The sequence below is a fragment of the Ambystoma mexicanum genome, chromosome 11 (assembly GCF_040938575.1).
Source record: "Ambystoma mexicanum isolate Mex_15411 chromosome 11, UKY_AmexF1_1, whole genome shotgun sequence".
Classification (NCBI taxonomy): domain Eukaryota; kingdom Metazoa; phylum Chordata; class Amphibia; order Caudata; family Ambystomatidae; genus Ambystoma; species Ambystoma mexicanum.
Window position 1 is genome coordinate 1,298,668,177 of NC_090934.1, and position 27,971 is coordinate 1,298,696,147.

At 45.4% G+C, this 27,971-nt stretch overlaps 1 protein-coding gene across 3 annotated transcripts in view; it reads right to left on the reverse strand.

The window, feature by feature from the left end:
• The window catches only part of SLC12A1 (solute carrier family 12 member 1), a 245,755-nt gene that overhangs the window by 123,791 nt on the left and 93,993 nt on the right, over positions 1-27,971 (reverse strand). For all 3 annotated transcript variants that reach the window (XM_069624794.1, XM_069624795.1, XM_069624796.1), the window contains exons 8-10: positions 14,065-14,176; positions 10,807-10,934; positions 9,404-9,488 (exon numbers count right to left, since the gene is read on the reverse strand). In XM_069624794.1, coding sequence (XP_069480895.1) covers positions 9,404-9,488; positions 10,807-10,934; positions 14,065-14,176 — 325 coding nt within the window. The remainder of the gene's footprint in view (positions 1-9,403; positions 9,489-10,806; positions 10,935-14,064; positions 14,177-27,971) is intronic.

A 27,971-nucleotide genomic window follows, 5' to 3' on the forward strand; every position in this document is an offset into this window, starting at 1 on the left:
CCCCAACCTTGATTCTAATACTCCCTGTGTCCTCATCTTACTTGATTTCTCTTCTGCCTTTGACACAGTCAACCATGCCATCCTGCTCAACTGTCTCTGTGATAACCTGGGTATCACCGATCAGGCCCTGGCTTGGCTGACCTCTTTCTTCTCTGGTGGACCCTACCAGGTCCACCTTGAGTCCTTAGTCTCCTTTATCTCGATCACTACCTGCAGTGTTCCCCAGGGATCTAACCTCTCTCCCTGGCTATACAACCAATACCTGGCACTTCTTGCCCACAGTATTGCCGCTCTCTGCCCCAACTTTCAGTGCTATTCGTATGATACTCAACTCATTTACAGGCTCCCTTCCGCCACTTCTTCTCCTTCTCTCATCTCTTACTGTCTGGCTGCTATCCAGGAGTGGTGTGCCGCCAATGATCTCTGCTTCAATGCCAGTAAAACCGTGATTCTCCTCATCAGCACACCCGCTCCCTCCTTTCTTGTCACTCTCTGGCCGGCCTCTCTTGGCCCTCTTCCTGCTCTCACCTGTGATGCTAAAAACCTCAGGGTCATCTTCAACTCCACAATCTCCTTCTCTCTTCACATCTCTGACGTCTCTAAGAAATCACACTACCAGCTGCACCTCCTCAGAGGTATTCTTCCTTTCCTCTTCTTCCCCCAGAAGCTCACTGTCTCCAGAGCTCTGGCTCTCTCAAGGCTGGACTACTGCAACAGCCTCTTTCTAAATCTGCCTGCTTCTACTCTCCGCCTTCTGAAACTCATCCAGAACAGGACTGTGAGACTTGTCCTTGGCCTCAAGCCCAGGGATCGTATCTCTCCAGGACTGAAATCTCTACACTGGCTCCCAGTGGCTGCGAGGATTAAGTTAAAACCCTCTGCACTGTCCACAAGGCCTTCTGGGGCCAGGTTCCTCAATACCTTCAACTCTCTCTTCCTAAATATCCTCCTGCCCGAGCTCTTCACTCATCCGCTTCCAATTCCCTCAGGGTCAGTCACTTCTCCAAGCAACAAGTTGGTTGTTGAGCTCTTTCTTCGGCGGGGGCTTCCCTCTGGAATAGCCTCCCTGCCTCCCTGAAACTTGAGGAGAACCATCTCCGGTTCCATAAGCACCTCAAAACCTTCCTCTTTGTTTCTGCTTTCTCTCCTCCTCTCCCCTGCTGAACTCCTGGCCTTAACTGATACTGCACTGGTCACCTGGCTACCCTCTGATCTTGGACCCAGGTCTCCTCCCCGCCAGTTGCACACCTGCACTGCTTGCCTGGCAACCCCTGTGCTGGAAGACTGTTTTCTTTATCCGTACAGTCCCCTACCAGCACTTGACACCTGATATCTGCACTTACCCTTGCACTTGCCACCAGCTGGCCGCACCTTTTACTTATTGCTTATTTATTGTATTTATCTTACAGTCGATCCAATGTAATGCACTTCCCCCTTGCCCTCCCTCCCTTCTGCACTTTTCCCCCTCCCCCTGCACTTGTGCAATCTCACTGTCACCTGGCCTAGTAAGATCGTTGTCTGTCTTCCCTCTGTTCCCCCTCCCTTGCCTCCCCGCACCTTGAAACACTTGTGTACAGGCGCATTATAAATATCATATATATATATATATCCAATACAAAGTGAGATGTGGGTTCTTTAAGGCCCAGTCCACTTTGCAGGGAAAAACGAAATTCAGATCTGAAAGCATTTTGGCTGCCACTTTAAAGTGAGATGGCCTTTGTAAAGCTAAAAAGCTAAGTATTATTTGCAAATATAGTTAGTGGTTGAAGCTGGTGTTAGTCATTTAGATCATAGTGGAATCATAACCCACTATAGCCTAAGAGACGTCATGCGGTTAATGCTAACGGTGGAGACCATAGTATAGATTGTATGTGTGTGCAACAAACTGCATGCTAAAAGACATTTAATCTAGTCATTAGGAAGTTTGTAAAGTGTAAATCCTCTGCATCACCTTGTCCTCAATGTATATGCAGAGTCAGGTGTAACGTGGGAGAGAAAGGGATTCTCCATTTTAAGATTTGTTACTGGAGAATAGTATATCTCCAGAATAGAAATATAATGAGATTGCAAGCAACACATGCAGGCCCTTTTAAAATTGTGCATGCATCTAAATTGAAAAGAAAAAATCCAGGTCTACTGAATCCCACACACAAAGGTGCATTCATGCTATGCAGGCCTATATAGATTGAAAGATACCTGCACTAGCAGATGCAAAGCACACAGACACATATATGCATGTGCCCACACACAAACATGTATAGATTGTAAAGATGCACTATGTAGGGGAGACACGGTATCGCAAGTATAACACTGACACAAAAGGTACAGTTTGTAAAAACTTTCTGGGTTTGGAAAAATTCCTACTTTGCCCTATAGCTAGAATGGGAGTAGTCTCTACCATCAAATAATAAATAAAACAGTCCTAGTTGAGTCTGTCAAAACAAAATGGCCTATGCTAAATAAACCTATTGCCTGCCCATACGCAATTACAAATATGTGCAGGAAAATGGTATGCAAAGAAAATCAATGTGAGAATATAAAGAATCAAAGAGTCAGCTCTCCTCCCCACGTTGGACAGCGCGGAGTAAGGCGGTCCCCGTCGACAGGATGGCACACTTTGGCTCAGGTCCTCAAAACAAAGCAGTTCAAAGCGTGGATTGATGCCCACCTGGCCTTCCACATTAAAGTCACTTTTCTAGCATTCCAAAGGTTCTTTCACAGTTCAACAAAAGGGTTCACAGTTCAACCAAATGTCCATGCAGGCCTCCCTCTATCGTGCTTGGACCTCTCAAAGGAAAATCAAAAGGTTCACATGGGTCTCCCTCTGTTGTACTCGGACCACACAATCACAAGACTTGTAGGGGTTCCCTTTCCCATGCTTCATTCACCATTGTTAGGGGTTCCCTTCCCCTAACTTATCACACTTCCAGTCTCCCTCAGTCAGACCTTTTCCTGATGTCGAAGACTTTCGAATGTGCGAGACTTTAAATATAGACCTCTGCAGGACCACTTTGATTTTCCCTTCGGCTCGCACTCGTGTGTTATTTGCCCCAGTGGTCCTTGGTCTAGGTAGTTCAATATTATAATCATAAGAGTTCAATATTGACTTTTCACTCCCCTTTTTGCCGGGGTCAATCTTAATCATACCACTTTTTAAAATGTATTCATTTTGTTGCTTTATAACAATAATAAATGTCACCTTTCGCAGAGACTTTCGAGTGGGCTACTTCCTTTAGCTGGACCACTCTGCTACTTTGTATCACTAGTTTCGGTAATTTCAAGTTTCTCAATCAGGTCTGCCTTTCTTTGTGTCTCATCCACCCAGTGCAGCCTTCAATTGTAAGATATATTGTTGCCACTTTAATCTTTCCTTAACACACACCGGTCTTTCATCTCGCTCGCCAACTCACCGGCTGTCAGGTTCAGGAGGAGGTGAGTGGAGCTGGGGAAACGGTAGAATGGGCATATGGTATCAAGAACTACAATTCCCAGCAACCTGGTGTGAACGCGTAGTTCTTTGGTCTACGCACGCTTACCCAGCTGATTCATTACTGGGAACTACTTATGAACCACCCACCCGTGCCCAGTTGCGGATTATTGGAGCATTCAGGCACAGGCGGGCGCAGCGATGTTGCTGAAGGAATCTCATTTATGCTGAGATGCTGGAGGACTGCTGGCGTATGTTCCCGGGCCGCGGTGGTGATTTCGGAGCCTGTCTGCCTTGTGGGTGTGTACGCAGCTCGAGGCTCAAGTCACCAAATGCAAGCAGCTCCTCAGGGAGGCCCGGTCATGGTGGCCAAGACCACACTGCAGGGCTGGTTCTGTGTCATCTCATCAGGTCCGGGTGGTCCCACGGGGCACCCGGACAGTAAGATAAGTAATCCTTGCTTGTGAAATCTACGTTCATGTATGTCCGTTGGGTAATGAATACGGGCACTGGAAGAGTCACGTGTTTTGAACAGTTTGAATCTTATTTACATTAGCCCTCCTGAGAACCAAGGACCGCGGTAACACGCACAGACAGTAAACCTTTGCTTAGTTCGTTTCTACAAACTGGTAGGATTGGTTATGGTTGGCAGAGTCACATTGAACTACTTGGACCATCTTAAGGCAATAAAGTTAAGGTCCACCATGGTCTTGGTTCTTTTATGTTAACATTTACCAAATTGCTATGTGCTGCTTTGCTTGCCCAAGTGGGCCATGAGTCTATGTTCTTTACACAGGGTTAGTCCCTTGTTTGTTCCATCCTTGCTTATGCTCAATGTGTGTATGTGCTTTTCATGTCCATCATGTTGTTGGGGCATCGCACCTTGTGTTGTGCTAATAGGAGTACAGCTATGATTTAGGAGATCTCAGGTTTTTGGTTAGGAGTTAGGAGATAGGCAGGTTAGACATTAGGAAGAATACTGATTTTGTCATGTATGTTTTTCCCCTGTGGTTCCTCCAAACCTATCCAAACTAGGTTTTACCCTAACTCTCCTTCCGGTTTTCCTAATCTCCCCTTCCCTATCTACAACCTCTCCCTAATCCCTCTTCCCCCCATTGGCTGCTATGTGGCTTCCTGTTTTTCTAACATCAGGGCACCCGTGCCAACCACAGTAGGAGGGTCAAATCTATTTGGCTTCTGTGGTTCGGGGGAGAGTGTTGATGCTCTCTCCCATGTTTTGAATCTTTGACATAATAATCCGCCCGAGTCGGGTTATAATTACCACCCAAGCCAAATGGAGATGAATCCTCCCCCTTTAGCCGATGTGCTAAAGGCATTGCAAGATATTCAAATTGAATTAACACATGCTAGTCAGGAATCTGTTGCTTTGAAGGCTAAGGTACAAGGATTAGTGGCACAAGGTACCCCGCTAGACGGGGTAACAGCAGGACCGTCAGGTGGGGCAGGGGTGGGAAGATCATCCACAGTGATTGTGCAGCCACCTAGCAGCTTTCCATTGGTGGCACCAGAAAGATTTGCTGGAGACCCTAGGAAGCATATGATGTTTCTAACACAATGCAGGTTACATTTTGTATGCAAACCTACTGCCTTTGAAACCATTCAGGCAAGGACAATGTTTGTGATCTCATATTTGACAGGAGATGCGGCAGCATGGGCTATGCCATTAGTACAGAAGGATGACCCCCTGCTGTACAATTGGGATGGGTTTTTGACAGAGTTTCGGTGACTAGACTGGCTGGAGGTGTTGCTGGCTCAGGATAAGGAACTACTGGCGTTACGCCAGGGGACACGAGATATAGTGTCCTATGTGACGCAGTTCAATCGGTTGGTAATTGAAACAGATTGGACTGAAAACCAAGCAGACTGTATTGTTTTATCAAGGCTTGAGGGAGGAATTGAAGGACTTAATTGCACAAGTAGAACATCAATCCACTAAGTGTCCAGCCATGACTGATCTAGCATTACGGTTGGACCATCGGTTAAATGAACGCAAGGGTGATAAGAAGAAGGTTGAGATAGTACCCTTTGCAAGGTTAGATAAAAGTCGAGGAGGAAAGGGTGGAGAAGTAGAACCCATGCAAATAGGAAGTGTGAGAGGGCCATTATCTCCAGCGGAGAAAGAACAGCGCAAGACTAACAATTTATGTTTATACTGCGGACAAGCTGGACATTACATTTGCACTTTTCCTAACACTCCTAAAAGAGGTACAGGAGGAGATCGGAGCAAAGGAGAGATGGGAAAAGGTGTGGACCGGCCTTAGGGGGAACTCATGTGACAGGCCCGAATTAATCAAGGTTCCGCGGTTGGGTAGCAAATATTGCAGGAAGTTAGACCTCCCATTTATATACATTGGTGACATTATATTTTGCCCTAACTAAACGAATGGTGTCGGCCATGGTGGACTCTGGGGCTACAGGACATTTTATTGACCTTAAGCTAGCAGAACAGTTGGGATTACCACTGCAGGATAAACAGAAGGTGGAGGGGGTACAGTCAGCGGATGGGTCACCATTAACATCAGGGCCCATTAGACAGCAGACTCAACCTTTGCAGATGGTGTGTGCGTCAGGTCATGTAGAGGAAATTACTTTTGATCTAATTGCTGCTCCACGATTTGCCCTCATTCTAGGGATGCCGTGGTTGGTTCAGCATAATCCCAGGATTGATTGGGCAGCTCAGGAAGTGTTTTTTGAGACTCAGGGTTGTGAGGCACACAAGCAAGAGGAGATTGGCCCTGCATTTTCCTGGCAGGACAGACACAGCAGACACCTCAGGTTGTGGGAGCCATTGAGAAGGATATTCCAGCTCAATACAAGGAGTTTGCAGGGTTGTTTGACAAAGGTGGGGCTGAGAGATTGCCACCCCATCGGCCATATGATTGTGTAATTTATTTGGAACCAGGGGCAAAATTGCCTTGCAGCAGAATATATGCATTAACTGAAACAGAGAATGTACTTCTTAGAGAGTATTTAGATGAAATGTTGAAAGAGGGGTTTATTCAGCATTCTTCCTCGCCTGTATCTTCACCCTTGTTTTTTTGTGACAGAGAAGGAAGGAACACTCAGAACTTGCATAGATTATCGTTCATTGAACAAGATGACAATAAAGAATAGGTTCCCGTTATCTTTAATTGCGCTATTGTTAGACCAAGTGAAATCTGCAGTGGTCTACACCAAATTGGATTTAAGGGGAGCCTATCATTTGATAAGCGTGAAGATTGGAAATGAGTGGAAGACCGCTTTCAGGACCAAATTTGGGTTTTTTGAGTATTTGGTTATGCCCTTTGGCCTGTGCAATGCCCCGGCGGCCTTTCAATACTTCATGCAAGATGTTTTGAGGGAATTAACTGATGTGTTTGTCATTGTATATACTGATGATATATTGATTTATTTGACATCCCAGGAACAACATATATCACATGTAAAGGCATTGTAAGGACGGCTGCAGGAATACCAGCTATATGTAAAACTTGAGAAGTGCTCATTTCATACGACTGAGGTGGAATTCTTGGGGTTCATTTTGACCCCGACTGGTATTGTAATGGGACAAAAAGAAGGTACAGGCAGTGACGGATTGGCCGTCTCCTCAATGTGTAAAAGACAACCAGTCCTTTTTGGGGTTTGCCAATTTCTATAGGTGATTTATTGAAAACCTTTCTCAAGCAGTGACCCCCATAACTAAGTTGTTAAGGAAGGCAGCCCAGTTTAGTTGGAGTCCAGAAGCTGAAGAGGCTTTTCAGGAATTAAAGGGAGCTTTTACTCGAGCACCTGCATTTCGTCATCCAGAACCAGAGAAACCATTTCAAGTAGAGACGGATGCATCTAATGTGGCTATTGGGGCAGTATTGTCGCAAAAATATGAGGAAGGAATTTGGCATCCGGTGGCATTCTACTCACGTAAACTCACCAATTATTCAATTACTGACAAGGAATTGCTGGCCATCCATGCAGCATTCCTGGAATGGTGGCACTATTTACTGGAAGCCAAGCAACAAGTGGTAATGGTGACAGATCACAAAAATGTACAATATTTCAAGACAGCACAGACCCTCATCCCCAGACAGCTGCGCTGGTCTCAAAGCCTTAATGAGTTTGATTTCTTGGTGACTTTTCGGCCAGGGAGGGAAAATGGGAAGGCGGATGCCTTGTCTAGGCAGAATTTGGAAAATGTGATGACAGAGGTAAAGGCTATTATTCCTCCAGAGAAAGTGGTAGGGGCAGTTACTAAAAAACTGTTAGAACAAGTTTGAGAATGCTTGAGTCAACAGGAAGTACATGAGTGGGATAGTGGAGATCCATTGAAAACCATTAGGGATTGGCTTCCTTACTATGCAGGGAGGTTGTTTTTACCCACAAGTAATTTACAAGATAAAGCCTTGTATTGGTGCCATAAATCACCATTAGCTGGCCACTCGGGAAGGAGAAAGACTCAAAGCATGTTGGAGAAGTACTTCTGGTGGCCGGATTTGAGAAAGGATATTGTGGGGTACATTCAAAAGTGTGAGACTTGTGTGCGCAATAAGACAGATCATTCCCATAAGGTGGGGTTGTTACATCTGTTACCAACACTTGATAGGGTATGAACGCATATCTCAATTGACTTCATAATGGATCTTCCCCCAGATAATCAGTATGACACCATGTGGGTAGTGGTTGATTATATATCAAATCAAGAGCATTTTGTTCCATGTATTGGTATTCCTGGGGCCGAGCAACTGGCTGAGTTGTTTTTGCAGAATATTGTAAGATTGCATGGACTACCTCAGAGTATTGTTTCCGATCGAGGGCCTCAATTTACTTCCAGATTTTGTCATGCCTATTGCCGGATGTTGGGAATCGATTGTGTTCGGTCCACAAGTTATCACCCCCAGACAGATGGTCAGACTGAGAGGGTTAATCAAACATTGGAACAATAACTACGGTGTTACCTGGGGGATGGTATGGACTCACCGGTGAGAGCTTTGTGGTTGGTGGAATTCACATATATTAACGCTGAACACGCTTCTCTGGGTATGGCTCCTAATGAGTGTTTGTACGGGCATGAACAAAACATGCTACCAGAGGTTTTACCCAAAGTGAAACAAATTCCGGTTTTACAAGAAAGGAAGCAGTTGCTTCTGGATATCAGGCAGAATGCACAAGCAAATTTGAAACAGGCTAAAATGGCCTTCAAGGCACAGGCAGACAAGAAGAGACAAGAGTCTCCCAAATACAAGGTGGGAGACAGAGTATGGCTATCCACTCGTAACCTTTCATTGGTTGGACCTCATAAATGTGCACCCCGATATATTGGTCCCTACGAGATTATACAGTGTGTGTCATCTGTGGCTATGAAATTGCAGTTGCCTAAGAACTTAAAGATACATCCCATATTCCATGTGTCTTTGCTTAAACCTGCAGCTCCTGGGATGATCACGCAACGACCACCAGCAATTTTGAAGGAAGGCCAGGAGGAATATGAAGTTAGAAGGATACTGGACTCCACAAGGAAGCGATGCAAATTATGGTATTTGGTTCAATGGTTGGGCTATGGTCCAAAGGATTGTAGATGAAAACCTGCAAGTGCAGTGCATGCTCCAAGATTGAAGAGACAATTTCATTTGTGCCATCCGGAAAAGACAGGCCCTGTGAAGGGAGCTAAGAGAGGAGGTACTGTCTTTGCCCTGAATTGGTGGGTGGGATTTTTGAAATGAGGGTGTAAGATCGTTGTGTCACGTCTGAGTCAACCACCAGCCAAAATTATCCGAAAATGTTCGGCTACCATCTCTTATTCACGTGCCTGTGAAGGCATGTTTTCATATCATTCCACACTCAAGATACGGTCAAGCCAAATGTGAGAATAGCCCTGGATTGACACACCTGTGCCACGGCCAGCGTGGAAATGGTGGTGGGGACACCATACCTGTAAAAGGCATGTTCATTGGTTATTTATGAACAGTTTATTTCTCTACTCACCCGCACAAATTGCAACAGCTATGTAAACTATTGTTGTGAAGAGAATGGCCAACATTGTCCCTTTGGGTATGGCTCCTTGCGGGTCCTGCAAGAAATGCAAGTGTTGGTTAACTCTTCTCCCTTTGTAGAAGTAACACACAAATCATGAGTAGTGCACACACAATGTTGTGATGCACACAAGTGCATACTTAATGCTGTGATTGTATCCTCTCTCTCTCTCTCTGCATCTCTTCTTTTTTAATCTCTCGTGTTCTCTGTCTCTCTATCTCTTACTGTTTCTCTCTCTCCCTGTTTGCCTCATGTTCTCTCTCATTGTGTCTGTCACATATCTCTCTTATTGTCTCTCTCTCTCTCTGTTTCTCTTGTTCTCTCCTTCCCACAGTGTCTCTTGAAGTCGTGTCCCCCCCCAAACCCCTCCCCATCTCTCTCTCTCTCTCTCTCTCTCTCTCTCTCAAGCCTTCTCTTAATCTCTGCCCCCACCTGCTTGCCCTGTGGAATTGCAGTGAATTATTTCTCCCTTTTGCATATTTTTTTGAGGCAGAATTAACTTTGGCATGTGTTTCCGACATTTTGTTGCCATCGTAGAGATCCTGAACACATGTTGTCTTGTGAAAATGCCTGCCCTGTTCATGATGCAGTGGAATTTTACATGAAAACAATGTACGCCTTGTAATAAATATGCACGAAATGAAGGTTAAAATTCACAGCAAAAAGATATATATATAACTAGAGCTGTTGAAAGTGGCTTTGATCTTGGAGACAATGGGCTAATGACGCAATTGAGAATATTTGCATTCGGTGGTTTAAAGAGTACTGCTATAAAAAATAGAAATGAACTTTGCTTGAAGAGGGAATGTGGTGGGAACCTCCATTGCGGAATTGAATAAAAATGAAGAAAACGGTCCAGTGGGAGCAATGCTATATATTGTATGGGGCAGATTCAGAGGTGTTTGTTGTAGGACACATGCACATGGGAAACAAAGTCAGATTTACATTTGGCAGTTTTAACCGTTTTTCTTTATTTCAGTGTTGTGATGAAACACTAAAAAAGCAATTGGCTCACTAAGCTCCAAACAAACCCACTGAACAAATACAGTTTCTAGGGGAAAAACATGGCAGCTCATTTTTGCTTATGTCTATTTCCTGTGTGATGTCATCACCCCCACGTTCCAAAACGTGCTCTGTCTCTCAGTGGACATAGAAAGAGACACTAGGTCATGTGACCATGAATAAACCAACGAGGCAAAAGGGGCCAGTGTTTCAAAATGATAACGTGTGCTACTTTACTGAAACAAGCCTCGTGAAGCTTCCTATCATTTGAACAAGATCCCTATTTTTGTGAAACTTTCCGTGTGAACATCATTGAAACATTCCCAATATGATGAATTTAATAACGAACGTACCATCAAGTCTCCTGAGATGTTGGCACCTGCAAGAATGCCTGTAGCTGCAGGGAAGAAAATGGCAAATACTGAGAAAAAACCTTCTCCGTCCCGGAACTCCGGTCCAAAATTCTCCGCAAATATTGAGGCTATGAAAAGAAAAGAACATTTGATCAGGGGACGCTCTTGCTGATGGTTCCATCATCTGGTAGCTCTGTGAGTTAACACATCTTTGATTGTCTGGCTCCGGGGAGGAATCAGCGGGGCTCACGGATTCATGACAGGGCTACCGGTCTCTCCAACTGTCACCTTTCTACTCGGCCGAACTGGGACACATTTCACGGCATGCAACATATTCCATATACAACTTTTTTCCCCCAGAATTTTTCTGGACTTGAACATGATAATGGTTTCTAGGGTAGGGCTGCTATGTCTATGATATGATATGTTATTTATAACGTGCTTAATAGCCAGAGGTTTCTAAGCGCGGACCCGGGGTTCGAACCTGTGTTGTTTCATGTCGTCTTGTGTCCTAGGCGAGCACGTTGCCCCTGAGCTATCGTCCCGAGACAATCTGACACAGAAATACCAGTAATAAATCTAAGTTTACATTAATACTCCATCAGCCAGAAGAACCCAAACCTGTTTATGAGGAGCCCATCTCCATAGTCCCCAAAACACTTTAAAACCTAGTGGCGGTGGACTGTTATAATTGTTCTTTTATAACGCTCTTAATAGTGTGAATATGGAGCGGACATAGTGAAAAAGGGGAAACGCTTAAGAAAAGGTTAGCAGAGCGGGCGGGTGATGAAATGGTGTGGTGCAGTTTGCAGAGGTAGGGGCAGGGTATCGAGAGAATACAAAGGAATTCAACATTGTAAATCAGAGTGTTTAAAAAACAAGGGCAAGAGAGGACAGGCAGGTGGGCAAAGGTTACTCTGGTCAAAAGAAAGTTAGGGTGGTTCCCTCCTATTCCCCAATGTTGCTGGTCACACTAAAGGGTTTTATAAAAAAAATCGAAAAAAACACGAACTGTGTTACTTCTTTGTTCGTATAGATGAGTAAACAATTCTCCCATGTGCTTTTTGGAGATTATGAGAAATCGACACTCAGTGCATTTTTCGGTGTATACCAATTCAGGACTATCTTGAATTGTTAAAAATGCACAGATCCAGGCCAGCCGCCAATTGAATCCCATGGCGGGCAGGCTGGCTTTGGAACCAGACTTTCCGGTGGCTCCCTACCTCTAGGGAAATTGCGTTTAAGTATGGCGTGAGAAGAACCCAGGCTGCTACTAGAGATGAAATGAGCTGGCAATGATGGAAAGGTCTCGCTGTGTCCTAGAGGACAGCAAACCAATAAAATCAAGGTTTCTGTAACCAGAACGTTGTAGAAATAAGGTCAGCATTCAAAAAGTGGGTGAGTCAGCGTACCGTTTACCATCACTGTGAGTGGACCACGGTGGATCAGAGTGACTTCTAGATTACAGAAGCCCGCGTAGAGGAAACACAGCTTCAATTTTAGCAGCCGCAGCTTCCTATAGCCAGGTGTCTGTGAGGTCCATCAGGTCTAGACGCCTATCAATGATAGCTTGTGTCATGTCGGGGAGGGGTGGGGTGTTAAATTATGATCTGCATTCAATTAACCAACTAATATATAAGTACTTCCACTATCATCCTTTGGGAGGACTTCTACATATTCCAAACTGCTTATGTTATTTTATGTAATGTTATGTTATGTGGTGCCCTTTCTAGCACTTCCCATCCTTGTCAGACCATTTCATAGCACAGAAGAGGAAAAGGAGAGGCGAGGGGAAGTGGGGAGTAGATAGGGGAGGGAAACCAACATGTTTTGTTATGTTATGTTTTGTTGTGTTATGTTAGTTGCTTGTATAACGATAAGACAAAAGAGCGGGAGTGGAAAGGAAATTGGGGTAATCATCATAATCTGATGTTCTTTGCTTGTAATGTACTTGACAACACTGGTAGGCCACCTCAAAGTCCTGTGACTGAGGGCGAGAGATGTGGGATGGGAGGGGGTTCGTGGAAGGCCCAATGCAGGACAGTAAACGCTAGGGTGCCAAGGATGTGGACAATGGCCCCAAATGCCCAGGAATGTCCAATTCAATATTAGGCCTGACTATGTGACCCAGAGGGTATTCTCTGATGAGGGCAAGGTTCAGTATGCAGCTTCCCTGCTGAGAAGAGAGCCCCGAGTCTGCTTCCGCAACAGTGATCTGGCCCTGGAAGCATTGTTTTGGGGGCCAGGGGCCTGGTGGGGACTTGCCCCTCTGAAGCTATTACTAGGCTCCTCTGGTAATAATCTGCATATGTACCAACCTTTTCCACCCTCCCTACAGCTTCATACATATGTGCAGAGGGAGCAATGTGTTGAACCCAGATAACTTGCGGAAACAGTTACTGAGTGACCAGCTCTTTATGCAATATATAAGAGTCCTGGTCTGCTTTGTTGAACGGTGGGTGCACCTCTCGTTGCTTCATTTCGTATACATCAGTTTCTGTATGTGTAACACCAATGACACGAGCAGACCTACAAATGTAAGAGGGTTGACGAGGGTTCAAGTCCTAAAAACAAAAGCGGGGGCACTAATTAGCATACCAATTGAATGTGGCCTCACCAAAAATTAACATATCAAGGTGCCCTCTGAAAAAGGTGTCGGTACTCCTGAAAAAAGTGGGGGGACTCCGTCCACCCACGTGGCCCCTCCACTTAAGCCCTGTGGTTGACTTTTTAAAGAAAACATATACAATTCGTGTTACATGGTACAGGGCCAGGATCCATGCGGTGGTCAACAGCAAGTCATACAAGAGCTAAAGTGGTCTGCGGGATTCCGCAGTTGGATCACCTCTAGTGGGTGTTCATGCCCCGGGTGTGTGGATATGCAAAGCGTGCTTATGAGTGCATGGTGTACAATGAGAGAGTAGACTAGAAGCGTATGAAGTAGTGCCATAAAGATGAGATATATGTTGAGGGTGTGAGCGCATGTGCATTGTGGAAGCTGTGTGTGTGTGTGTGTGTAATGTTTGCATATGTCTGTGGTTGATAGCCTCACATACGCATGGCGTGGGGGCAATTTGATGGGCGTTGTGGGACAGTGAGCAGAGTGCATGCAAACAAAGTGTGGGAAAATGTGTAGGTGAATGAGTGACTCGTGGGAAATGAGATGAGAGATTGTGTGGAACGAGTGGAGTGTGAGTGTCATTTAATAGATCTAGAGAAGGCATTTTACTCTATTTATATGATAATTGTTCCACTTACCTTGATAGTTAAAGAAGCCTTTGGCCCTCTTGTCATCATTTGTTGGGATGACTGTTCCAATGAAGAAATTTACAATGGCAATCAGGAGAATGACCAGGAGCATCACTTGAGCCTGTTAATAAAGTTGACTACAATTTTAACAACTGGGCAATAAGCAAAACCACAATAGATTTGTTGCTTGTCTACGTGTAAAACATTTAGGCTGACGTAATGGATTAACTCAAAATCATCCATAACATTATCATTACAAATTCATCCTTACGTATTAAGAAAGTTCTAGATGCTTCATTTTGGAGTCCGGTAAATGGCTTATATTAAAGGAAGCACTTCAATTTAAGGAAAAAGTATTCTAACATGCTTCTGAATTTATGTATCTAAAAGCAGTGGTAGATAACTGGGTATTACTCAGAATAAGGTTATACCTTAAAATATCCTGTGCTTAGGCTCTTCAGATGCTTTGGACCACAACATCCATCAGCCCTAGTTAGCATAGTTGCGGCAAGAGATCATGGGACTCATCGCCCAAAACATCTGGAGAGCCGCAGGTTGCCGACCTCTGTTTTAGGGCGAGAGGGAAAGCGGCCTACTAACGCAAACTATGTTTTCTGCCTAACTCTCACTCTCAACTTCATTCATTGAAGTGCTGGTGCCTCCTAAGCACCCAGTCCAACTTAGGACCTACATATATACAGTAAAATGCTCTATATAGAGGCCAAGCATGGCACACACATCTTGCCATCGTTCCCATCTTTGCAACGAAGCAGGAATTTTAAAAACGACTGGATGGCTCAGCCACATGTCCAAGTGGCCCCATATTACAAGTGTGGGTAAAACCGAGTACTTTAAGGTTTGGGGGTTCTCCCACAAGAGAACTGAGAAATAAATGTATCACCACACAAAAGAGACTCCTGCTGCAGAGGCCCACCAGGAAATGTCCAGAGTTTCCTCTAGGCTAGCCCACCCATGCTCGGTCAGACGCAAACGTCTAGCTCGAGAAGGGAAGAAGTGTTTCCAAATTATCAACTCATCCACACTAAACAAATATTTTATTTATTCTATTTATCATCACCTTCCCCCATATCATCACCTTCCCCCATATCATCACCTTCCCCCATATCATCACCTTCCCCCATATCATTGGTGGCATTGCATTCTAGCAGTATAATCAGAATACAGTGAAGGCCTGCCACAGTTCGCATATGTCAAGATAAGTCTTACAAATATGAGCTTTGCTAGGGTGCTCTGACTCTAACCAAAAAATACTTCTTCCAGAATTTAGGAGATAGAGGGGCTGATCATTTTAATCTCCTTCTAAGGGAAGTTGCAACATACTTGTTCAATGAATATAAGCATAACAAACGTTCAACCCTTAACTGCCCACAAAATTCAAGTCTTGATACCTTTTATTGGACTAACTGAAAATATGAGGTTGAGATACCAAAATGAATAAGCTTTCGAAGTCTCAGTGACTTCTTCATCAGATGGTGGTCAAACGATAAAATAAGCAACAGAAAAAACACAATGCTGGATATATGTTTTAAACAGAGAGAGAATCTTTCACTTTAAACTTCATTTTCTGTGGGAAAAGGCATGGCAGGAATTCAGTCCTGAGATAGCCATCTCATCTACAGGGCAATTAACAGAAGTATACCGGCACCCATTGCAAAACAGTTCTCAGCTTCAGTAGTACTGGGAAATGACACCTTCATCAGGACCACTTTATTCACCCAATGGCTTGCATGTAATGTGGTCCAATAAAAGGTATCAAAACTTAGATTTTGTGTGAGTTTAAAACTAGACTTATACGGCATCAAACCTTTTCTTTGCGCAAACCTTTAGAAGGAACAATAAAGCCTTGCATCTAGTTATGAGCGAAAGGGTTGTATATACTTCTTGGGAAGTTCTAGCAGATGTGCACATGATAGCAAGACACGCTGAACATCATCTGCCCTCCCTTTACCCAGAAGCGACTTGTATTGGTTTCAGTGCCACTGTACCACTTGTATGCTCCTGATCTTACTTGCAATTGGTTTCAACTTGCTCTGGTACTTCATTACGAGCCCTTGGTGGGAGGATCAATTCGTAGAGGCTGTGTTAATTTAGCATAAGGCTTTACCAACGATGATGTGCCAAGAGTTATATTTTCCCCCATAACATTCCTTTATTTGGTCATATCCTTTATAGGGATTTTCTGGTGCCTGTACATCAGATCGTTTGACCGAGAGATCAGATCATTTTCTATTCCATATTTCTAGCACCACACCTGCAAAGGCATATCACGCAAGCCTGGCATAGCATGGCCCATTTTACATTTTTAGGTAAGCGGTAGTGCATACTTCAGTTGTTTCCTGACCCTTTATACTTGCACAAAAATAGGACAGATGCCAAAGATACCAAAACCTTAACTGAGATAAATGTGTCTCCGGGTCCGTGCTTAGAAACCTCTCAGTATTAAATGCGTTATAAATAACATATCATATCATATCTCTTCAAAGTGCTCATACAATAATTGTTTGTGGGAACCTGAGGATTATTCACAGATATTTATTCTGGGCACACTATAATGTCAATTTTCCCATGTCCCCAGACGTGGCTTCTATATAACAAAATGAGTGCAACCTGTACTAGGTAGACTTTAAGACACGCAGATAAAACCTGCCCCAATATTTAAAATAAATCCTTCTACCACTCCTGCTGAGACATTTGCCAACAGGACAGGTCTATTTATTTGCAGTGCCCAGCCCATTAAGCTGGCAATTTCACACCCAACGAAACCCAAGATTGGACATATTCAATTTTTCAATCTTCCAAGTAGAAGAAGGCATTCATCTTTCAGCAACCAAATTGAACAATGTGGTAAATCACCTTGAAAGGTAAGTGCAAAAAGAAACCTTTAAGTCTTTTTTCAGTGGCTCTAGTCGCCTGATACACAAAGGGCCCGCTTCATGGAATAGTTTGCACTGGTGAAAAGTGACTTTGCAATGCCAACACAAACCCTGATTCAAGGAACTGTGCAAAGTGTATTTTTGCAGTGAAATGTATTTATTTGTTCTGCATTTGTAAGGCGCTTATGCATCAAGTGAATTGTCTTTCAAAGCAACCACATGGCAACAGAGAGGTAACATGGGAGAGAAAGGTAAATATAATAACAACAAAGAAGAGAAAGAAAGAGGCAGTTCTACTAGGCCTTGTGAGCATTCAGAGCGTGCAAGTGCAGAGAGAAAGTGCAGAGAGGAGTGCCAGTGAGGGTAGTGCTTGGTAGTAAGTTGCAAGCAGCGGTTAAGTGCCTGGCAGAGATCAGTTGGTAAGAGTGGTCAACTGCCACTGCTATAAGTGCAGGCCTGTGAGACAAAAAAGGAGTGGATGCCCAAAGGCAAGTGCTGGGAGTGGGCGGAGGCTGATGACGATTGGGGGGGGTGGAAAGCCAGGACCCAGCAGGATACCTAGGGCCCTGGTCACCAAGCTACTGTGGGGTTTAGCAAGGAAGGGGTAGAGGGAAGGAGCAGGTGAAAAGGAAAGTCTTGAGGAGGTTCCGGGATTTGTGGAGATCCGGCTCAAGGCAGAGGGGAAGGGGGAGGCTGTTCCAGAAGAGGGAGCCAGCTGAGGAGAGAGATCGTCCACCAGCTTGCTGTTTGGAGAAACGCTTGACACACAGAGAGTTAGCACCAAAGGAGCATAAAGATCTGGAGGGAGAGTATTTGGTGAGAGCAAGTTGTGAATAGCATGATCCCGGGCCTCAGACAGCCTTATGGATGATGCAGAGGGATTTTAATTTAATCCTTGCACCAACTGGGAGCCCAGTGGAGAGATTTTAGGGCTGGAAAGATACGGTCCGTGGGTTTAAAGCCAAGGATAAGTCTTACAGTCCTATTCTGGATAAGCTTGAGGGGGCATAGAGAGGAGGAGGGTAGGTTAAGCAAATGGCTGTTGCAGTAGTCCAGTCTAGAGAGTACCAGAGCTCTAGGGACATTGAGCTTCTTTGGGGAAAGTGAGGAAAAGAAGGATTCCATTGAGGAGGTGGAGTTGAAAGTGGACCTTCTTGGCAAGGTGCTGTAAGTGAGGGAGGAAGGAAGGAGAGAGAGGAGTCGAATATGATTCCAAGGTTTCTGGATTCAGATGAAGGAGAAGAGTCAGCCAGACCAGTTCCTGCTATGAGATACCAAGGGTATCATGGAGCCGTTTTATGGGGATGGAGTGGTTGGCCATATCAAATGCTGAGGAGAGATCAAGTAGAGTGAGAACAGCTGGAGAGTTAGAGTGAAGAGATGTGAGCAGTTCTTCACAGGAGTTCAGGAGAGCAGTTTCTGTGCATCTGGATGCTCAGAATCCAGATTGATGGTCGTGTAGGCAATCAGCAAGCTCAGTGTCCTGGGTCAGTTTGGGAAAGACCAACTTCTCCAAGAGTTTCCCAAGGAAGGGGATGTTAGAGGTGGGGTGGTAGTTAGCCGGACATGAGGGGTCGGCAGAAGTTTTTTTCAAGAGGGCATGCATAAGAGAGTGCATGAGGGAAGATGGGAAAGACTGGAAGCAAGAGAGTGATTGCAGAAATCAGAAAGTGCAGGGGCAAGGGAGTGAATATTGCCCTTAATAGTTCTGGAATAACAGGGGCAGACCTCTTTGGAGGAGACCTTCATAGAGCAGACAACTCTAGTGACGTGGCCCTGCCGGATGTGGTAGGAGAGAAGGAGGAGAGGCAGAGGGAGGATGGGAGGCCAAAGGTGGCAGGGGGCTGGGAGGAGGGAAAGGGGAAAAGGAAGAGAGAGTGCTCAGGATGTCCTGAGTTTTTGCAGTGAAGTGTGTGGCCCATGCATTGCATAGGGCCTCAGAGGGAAGTGGCGAGATGGAGACTGCGGAAGGGTTTGCTAGTACCTTGTAGATTTTAAAGAGTTCATCTGTGTTGTTGGAAGCACCAGAGATGCAAGCCTGGATGCGGGCCCATTTCTTGGAGCGAATGGAGAGTCGGTATTGCCTTTGGAGAAGGCGACAGCCCAGTTTGTCAGAGGGTGAGCCTGAGGTCTGCCACTTCCGTTCTCCAGCTCTTCACTTGCGTTTCAAGGCTGCAAGTTCAGAATTGTACCAGGAGTTACGCTTGGTGGGATGTTTCAGGAGGATTCTCATGACTGGGGCAAGAATGTCGAGAGTGTTAGTGATGGCAAGATGGAGGTTACTGAGAGCGGAGTCAGAGGTAGAGTCTGTAGTGTGAGGGGGTATGAACGTAGATGCGAAGGCAGCAGCTGACACTCATTTCATTGGGTGGATGTCTGTGAATGAGGTTGGCAGAGTCGGTGGGAGGCGCAGTCTGATGGCAAAGAGGACCCAGGTGAGAGGAGGGAGTGTTCTGACCAGGAGAATTGGGGTGGTGAATGGGTGTAGAGCAGAAGATCGGTGTGGATCAGGGCATTGAGAGTGTGTACAGCCAAGTGGGTAGGACCAGAGGGGTGAATGGAGAGGGAGAGTGAGGTGCAGAGGTCACAGAAGAGAGTGAGTGCTGTGATAGAGGAGTCAAGGTGGATGTTGAAGTCACCCAGCAGAAAGAGTTTAGAGGTAGATGTGAGGAGAGAGGAGGACAAATCAGCCCATTCTGAGAGGAACAGGGTGATAGAGCCAGGTAGTCTGTAGATAGTGGCAATGGTCAGGGCAGGCAGAAGTGGGAGAGATGACCAGCTTGCAGACCAAGCTCTTGAAGGAGGAGTATGGCTGGTTGGGTATGAGGGAACAAGGGGCCCACTCAGGGAAGATCGGGGCAACCCCACTGCCAGCACAGTTAGGGCAGGGCTTGTAGATGATCTTGTAGCCATCAGGGAGAAGGGTTTCAAAAGCAGTGACTGAGCTGGCATTGAACCACATCTCGGGAAGAGCAAGGATATTGAGGTCAAGGTCTTCAAGCAGGAGGCAGATGACGGCAGTGTTTGATAGCAGAGCAAGCATTTAGCATGGCTAGATGCAGCAGGTTACTGTCTTTGAAGGTTTTACAATGAGAGGTATAGGGGCATAGTACACCAGTTGGAGGAGGTGGGGCAGTGAGGGAGGAAGAGTAGCAGGTGTAGGAAGGAAGTTGATGAGAGACAGCAATCGCCTGTCGAAGAGGAGGAGGTTGGGTTGAGGACCCTGAGCCATGATAGTGCCATTGCGATAGACATTAATGATACACCTGGATGATGAGCAGCCCGCCAAGAGTTCTTCCCATCTAGTGCCCCATTAATGGGTGAAGATGAGAGAGGAGAGATAAGATGAGGAGTCCAAAGTACTGGGAGGGGACAGAAAAAAGGATATCAGTGACCATCTGTCTGGAAGTTGCGCTGACGTAGGTGTCTGCGATAGGTAGTCCGGGGTGAGTGGTCAGGATGTCTTTTTAAAACTTTTTTCTTCCAAACTTCGTGAGTGAGGCAGGATAGGTGATAGTATAGCAGTTAGAATTGATATGGGAAATTGTGAGTGCCATAGGTGTGGTGGAGAGATAAGGGTGGAATATAGAGGAGAGACTGCACAAGCACAAACTCACCAGTGGCCTAGTAGCCAAAAAAGCAAGACAACAGATTCAATAGAAACAAAACACACCAGGATTTGAATTTACCCAAAGGAACACAATTCAATTCAAAATGGGGTCAAAGGTTGTTGCGAACACACCAGTTTTCGAATTTACCAAAAGGCACAAAATGCTATTAAAAATGGGGTGAAAAGTTGTTGAAAACACACCAGGATTCGAATTTACTTACCAAAAGGCACAACATGCAATGCAAAAATGGGGCGAAAAGTTGTTGAAAACACACCATGATTCAAATTTACCAAAGGGACACAAATGCAATGCACAAATAGGGTGAAAAGTCTTTTTAGACTGCAAAAATGACTTTAAAATGACTTTAAAATGACTTTGCACTGCAAAAATACACTTTGCACAGTTCCACGAATCAGGGTTTGTGTCGGCAGTGCCAAGTCACTTTTCAGCAGTGCAAAGCCACTTTGAACCATGCCAGAAATTCCATGAATCGGGCCCAAAATCTCTAAAGGGTCACCCCTCATATTTATCAAAAGAAAGGGCTACCACTCCAAACAGAGGGGAATCCTCAAATAAATCACAAAAAAGGAGAGTAAGCCTGCCCTAGGTCAGTATGATGACCCAAAATCAGAACTCAATTCCATAAGCACTTAAATTACACATCACTCTTATCAGGTGAGTTCCACAAATGTCTCAGACACTATATGTAGAACACATCATAATATTTTGTTAAAATGTTTTATTCTTATGAATGGCAATGTAAGACTTTTATTAACAAATACTCATACACAGACACTACAAAACATGAATCATCTCAGTGCAAAAATGCGGGACAAATACATTTCTCAGTGCATAAATGAAAGAAAAATGCTGCAACATACCATAAAGTGCATAATGCATAAAAGTGCAAGAAGATAGGACGACGGGAGGGATTGGTTAGGGGAACATATATACCTATAATTCATTTAAGTGTTAGTAACATAATTGGCTCCCCCTTATCTGGTAGGTACGCCTTGAACTATCTATTAACTTTGTATAATACAGATTAATAGCAGAATAACAACAGAGGATTGGCCCCTGCAACAATGTATGGTGCATTGCTACATAGGACCTCATGACTGGTTGGCATTCTCTCCCAACCGTGGACATTCGGCTTGTCTACAGCACGTAAGCAAAATACATTGCTATCTTCATCTGGATGTTAATGAATAGGCTTTGTTTTCTGGTCTTGCACCACGTGTGAGAAGACCATGATTTTGTCCATCCTGACCTTCTATTTAGTGCTCTTTAATTCAATTATACTGGGTGTTATTACTCCTTTTGGCCTCTGGAGACTTGGTTGCTCTGTCTTGCATATGATTTCTGCATCTTTGATAGTTCGATAATTGCCACTTGCAAATGTTTGCTCCTTTACTTAATCTAAGAGAAATATGTCGTGTTTATGTAGTTTATCCTCTTCGACTAGTCTTGTGCCCTGCAGTTAATTCTTGATGTGGCATCCTTGATCCTAAACCAACCAAAATACCCTTTGTTGCTTGAACAAATCTGTTTTCCAGTGCCTGTCAGCAGCTCTCCAGCCACAGACTCCCTCCTTCAGGCTTTTTGGTTACTATTTAAACAGAGTCGACATCCACATTTTCGTCATGGCTGCTTTACCCATGTTATATTTTCTACTGTACCATGCTTCTATATGTCTCATCTTCCTTGCATTTCTACGTATATTCATCTACTTCATCTCTTCTCACTTGCCTTCTCAATGTTTATGATTTCTTTGTTTTTTCATCAATGTGCACTTTGTTACTTCAGTTAAGTTTTCATTCTTTAACTATTTGCATATTGTTTCAGTGCGTCCTTGTGTCTTCACTTAACTCTCGTCAGATTTCAGTTATACATCTTCTATGTCCAATGGTGTATGCAGACATCCTTCCACCACGTCAGTGCGAGGGTATAACGGATTAAGTATCATGCTTCCTAACACAATCTTTGCTGGGGAATAGAGTCTTAAAGCCCAGAACTGTCATTGTCAAAACCACTGCATGCTGGGTAAGAGAAACGTAAAGCCAGGAGTGAATTAAGTAGTATGCTTCCTAACACATTTCATGCCGGGGCACAGTCTTAAAGCCCAGAACAGTCATTGATAAAACCACTGCATGCTGGGAAAGAGAATCATAAAGACCAGAGTGGATTAAGTAGCATGTTTTCTAACACAATCTATGCTGAGGATCAGAGTCTTAAAGCCCAGAACTGTCATTGTCAAAACCACTGCATGCTGGGAAAGAGAACTGTAAAGCCCAAAGTGGATTAAGTAGCATGCTTCCTAACTAACACACTCTATGCTGAGTAACAGAGTCTTGCAGCCCAGAAATGACATTGTCAAAACCACTGCATGCTGGGAAACATAACCGTAAAGCCCAGAGTGGCTTAAGTAGCATGTTTTCTAACACAATCTATGCTGGGGAACAGAATCTCAAAGCCCAAAACCGTCATTGTCGGAAACCACTGCATGCTGGGAAAGAGATCCATATAGCCCAAAGTGAATTAAGTTGCATGCTTGCTAACACAATCCATGCTGGCGAACAGAGTCTTAAAGCCTAGAATTATCAAAATCGGTGCATGCTGGTAGAGGGAGTTCTGAATCCTGGAATAACTTGAACCACTAGTGGTCCCACTGCCTCCTGCGAAAGAGAGCGGCTGTGCAGGCTTATCTCTCCGGGATGCATCCCTGTGGTCCTTCTCTTCATGAATCTCTTCTCAAGCAGTTTTTAGGTTACTCAGCTTAGTAGGCTGGGAAGAGATGCTCGCTGTTATCCTCTGTATTCTATTTCCAGGGTCTAAATCGCTGAACAGACAACATTCTGTGGCCCCCGCACTCCTTTGAACCTCCCTCTGTTGGCTTAAGACATGGGACCTCAACACAGTTGGCATAAAAGGATGACGTGATGTGACAAACTTTGACAACTTTATATTAAAAAAATCAATGGGAATGGTGACCAGTATTATTAAACAGTTTCTGTGCGCCGAGGAGATTGGTGACCATAACCTCCATGTACATAGTGGAGAGAGAGCAGGGAGTTGGTGTTCAGGTGCTGAACAGCCTCTCAGTTTACCTGCCAAGATATACAATTGTTATATGTGATGGGGTTTGCCACCACAAATAACCATTCTGATGCTGTCTGACAGTTCAGGGGAGTTTATTGTAGGTTCTCCAACAAACAAAATGGCTATCAGTTCTTTAGGGCCTGTAAAATTCTGAGGATGTTTGGCGCTAGAGCAGTCCTCCTCTAATTCAACTGCCCCGGACTTTCCCTCTTCCCTAGCGCAGATGTCCGTACCTTAGGATGTTAGTAGCTACCACCAGATGACCCCCTACCATCTCTTGGTCCATTGTTCTTTCTAACACTAAGCGTGCCATCCCTAAGGCGATGGCTGACTGCCTCCCTAACCTAGTCAGCTTAGTGCTCTAAGGAAGTTAGGGATGGTGCCTCCTTCTACAAAGTACCACTGTCTCTACTTGCATGCACAGTTTTCTCTGACCTTCTCCTACATTGGGCCCCAAGATGTTCTCTTCCCAACCCTTTTCTATCCCTCAGATCTCACACTCCACCTTCCTACCTCCACCATTTGATGTCACCTCTCCTCCTGGTTCTGAGTCCCTCCACTCACTATTGTCACTACCACCTACTACCTCCAATGTTATACTCTCCTCCCTCCATCCTTCTACGCTACCTCCTTGCCCCTACTGCTTCTCTGCTATGACTTCCAGCTCTCTGCTCTTACCACTTCTGCTATTCCTCGACTCCCTCTCGCTACTACCACCAATCACTACTACTGCTCCCATTCTACCGCTTCTACTACTTCTTTACTACCTCTGCTTCTTAAGTACCCCTTCTCCTTCTCATAAGTCTCACGCTAGGAGCCGCTTCTCCTACTGCTTACTACCATGAATACCTCTCCCTAGCACTATTACTCTGCTACTCTTGCTACCTCCTTCCTCCTCCTATTGTACTCCTATTCTACTCCTAATACACTCACTCCTTAATCTCATGCACATTCACTCCACAAACTCCTCTCTCCAACAACCTCTGCGCACTTGTCTCACTTCACTCCTCTGGTCTCTCCGACACCCTCCAACTCCTGTGCTCACCCAAACTAACCCACACTTAACAACTCCTAGGCTTACCTTTAAGTACCCTACCGCTTTCCAAGATTGTTCTACTTATCCTACCAATCACTTACCTGGATTCTAAGGAGTGCGACATGGGAAGGCTTGTAAGAGGCTTGAAAAGGCCTTGTAGGCCCAGCCCCCTTTTTTATGCAGTCTAACAGCGTTTTGGGCATGGAAAGCCTAGCGGCCTATAGGGCATTGTTGACCCTGGTTTCCAGGCCTTCTCATGAGCCTTTTGGTATCTGTATTGCATGGTTTGCTAGAGGGGTTATCCCTATCCTTACTTGACAATTATTGTGGTATACTAGGGTTCCTTCTTCTGAAGTGGGCGGCATTGTCCCGGCCGCCACATCCCAGAGTGTTCCTTTGCCGCTTCCTGGAGTCTCTCCATAGCTCCTACGCAGTGTCAGCGCTGGCTCTGCATCCCTTTGGCTGGGCACTCAAGAGGTCTGTAGATCCCTCTGGTGTGCCAAGGGCTGCCATGACATGCTGTCTTGCCCGACCCCTACAGTCTTCATTCAGGTCCCCGGCATGGACCCTCCTGCCCCATACTACGACTCCCCAGCTCTTCTCTTTGTGATGCTGATGCCACCATTATGCACTTTGCCTGACAGAAAGTCGGGCCACCGACCAGGTAAAGGGAAGGTTGGGAGGGGGGTTCTACACTCGGTCACCTGCAGCGGTCAGGTTACCCCCCACCCTCCCGTCGAAGGGCTGTGACAGTGGCCCTGTCACACATAACAATGAAATGTAGGGGTCAGGGACGTCATTTGGGGGTAGCCAGGTCTAGCAGATGCTACCCCTGACTCCTCCTCTGCTACCCCTAGATGTGTCTTGCTACCCCTGGGCCACTGGAAAAAGAGGCGTGCCAACAGCAGATGTCTGTGTTGCACCTGAAAAAAGGTGGTTGTAAATGCAGCTAAACGTGCCACAGCTTTTTTCACCTGGAATCTAGATCTCGTTAGCTGGAGATATAACAGGGATGCAGGAAAAACCATGAAGCCGCCATCACGAACAGGTACGCAGTCAATTAGTGAAGGGTATGGGGGATAGGTCTGGCTAGCAGGGAATGGATAAGAGCAGCCTGCAATACCCAGTGACAGCACAGCATGAACGCATATCTCATCAGCGTTTGTCGTTGTCTGCTTTGCACATCCAGCGAGCCACTGGGCCTGTCATGCGGGGTGTGCCCCAGTGGATTATGTCACCAATCTTGCCTGGGCACTGTGTGACCGGACCAAGATCTGCCATGCCTGCATCACAGGCACATTGTAGATAGACGCAAGGTGAGATAATTGATGTACATGAAGTTGCCCTCCGCCTTTGAAGTAAACCATTTGTTGCTTCCTCAAGCAAGAAATATATATATATTTGGATGATAGCCCATGGGCAACACACTTGCTTTGGGAACAAGAGGATGCAGTGCAACATTCGTTCAGTTCCTGTTCCAGTGCTTGGAAGCTGGAGGAGGCTGGGATTAAGCAAGATATAAAGGACTACATAAAATAATAAAACGCGCCTTTTCTAGGGTTGATGTCATAGAGCTGCTGCTGTTGTTTACATTTGAAAATAAAAAAAAACATTCATTGACTGCGACCTGCAGTGCATCCTTTCCCTCTATCTTCCATCTAACAAAAGAAACTGGGTTTACTTACCAAGTAAGCAAAACAGAAAGGTGATGGCTGGAAGGTTTCAAATCATTCATCACCACTGGCACAGCTTTGGGCAACCCTCCAGACCATTGTTTTTCTGGTTGGACTTGTGTTGGTCCGTTGTTGTTTGCAGTCTGTGGCCAGACACTTGGCAGGCACTGGATGTCTGCTATTCTGGGGTGTTGGCCTCTTCGAGATGCTCTGTCTGTTTACATTTTAGCTCGAGTGATGTACAATAGTCCAGGTTGTTGTGTTGGACGTCTCCTTACTTTAACAGTAATTTAGTAATATGGGCTTATGCATACTGATATTAAAGCTACATATGGTGATCCATTCTTGTATGAAATGTACATCATATTACAATGATATTGTAACCATATTTTTCTTGATGTACTGAGGAACAATGCTATGTGATGCCACTTCCCGTTTTGTCAAGGGGTGAAAGGTTGTGTGCCATCACTACCTGTGATGTCACTTGGGTGCAGGGTAATATGTCCTCACTCCCTGTGATGTCATCAAAGGTCAATGGGTCATGGGTCACTTCCGCTACCCCTGGTATTTTGGTGAAATGACGTCCCTGGTAGGGGTCTTTTCTCCTGGTGAAGTGTTCATAATAAATGTAAGCACAAAAGTGATGGGTGGAAGGTTTTGAATGAATCTGAACCACTGGCATTGATCTGGGCAACCTTCCACACCACCGTTTTTTAGCCCGTCTGCGCCATTGCAAAAGGGGTCCAGCCATATGCAAATCAGTCAGGTACTGCCACCAACGGTAGCAGCCCAGCCCCAACTGCTAGGCCAGGTCCCCTCTGCAAGGAAACACAAGCAACCCCAGACGTGTTTCGGCCTTGTTGGGCCTCATCAGTGAGGTGCAGCTTGGTTCCCTATGGCGCAGCGAGTAAGGGACCCACGTCTGGGCATACCCTCCCTCACATAGTGAGACAAACAGTAAGCACAAAAGTGATGGGTGGAAGGTTTTGAATGATTCTGAACCACTGGCATTGCTCTGGGAAACCTTCCACACCACTGTATTTTAGCCCGTCTGCGCCATTGCAAAAGGGGTCCAGCCATATGCAAATCAGTCAGGTACTGCCACCAATGGTAGCCTCCTCAGTGAGGCGCAGCTTGGTTCCCTATGGCGCAGCGAGCAAGGGACCCATTTCTGGGCATACCCTCTCTCTCTCTCTCGTAGGACCAAGCATGATTTGCATATGGTTTTTCCCCTTCTGTAATGGTTTGGCAGGCTGACAAACGATGGTCTGGAAGGTTGCCCGGAGCTTTGCCCGTGGTGATGATTAATTCAAAACCTTCCAGCCATCACCTTTCTGTTTTGCTAAAGTCACCCTGAGTGGGACGGGTATGCCCAGACGTGGGTCCCGAGTCTGCCGGGCCTAGAGACCCAAGCTATTCCTCACTGATGATGCCCAGCAAGGCTGAAACATGTCTGTGGATGCTTGTGGTCTTGTGCAGAAGGGATGTGACCTAGCAGTTCGGGCTGGACTGCCCCTATTGGGGTACGACCAAGCCTGATCTGCGTATGGTTTTTCTCCTTCTGTAATGGCTTGGCAGGCTGAAAAACGATGGTCTGGAGGGT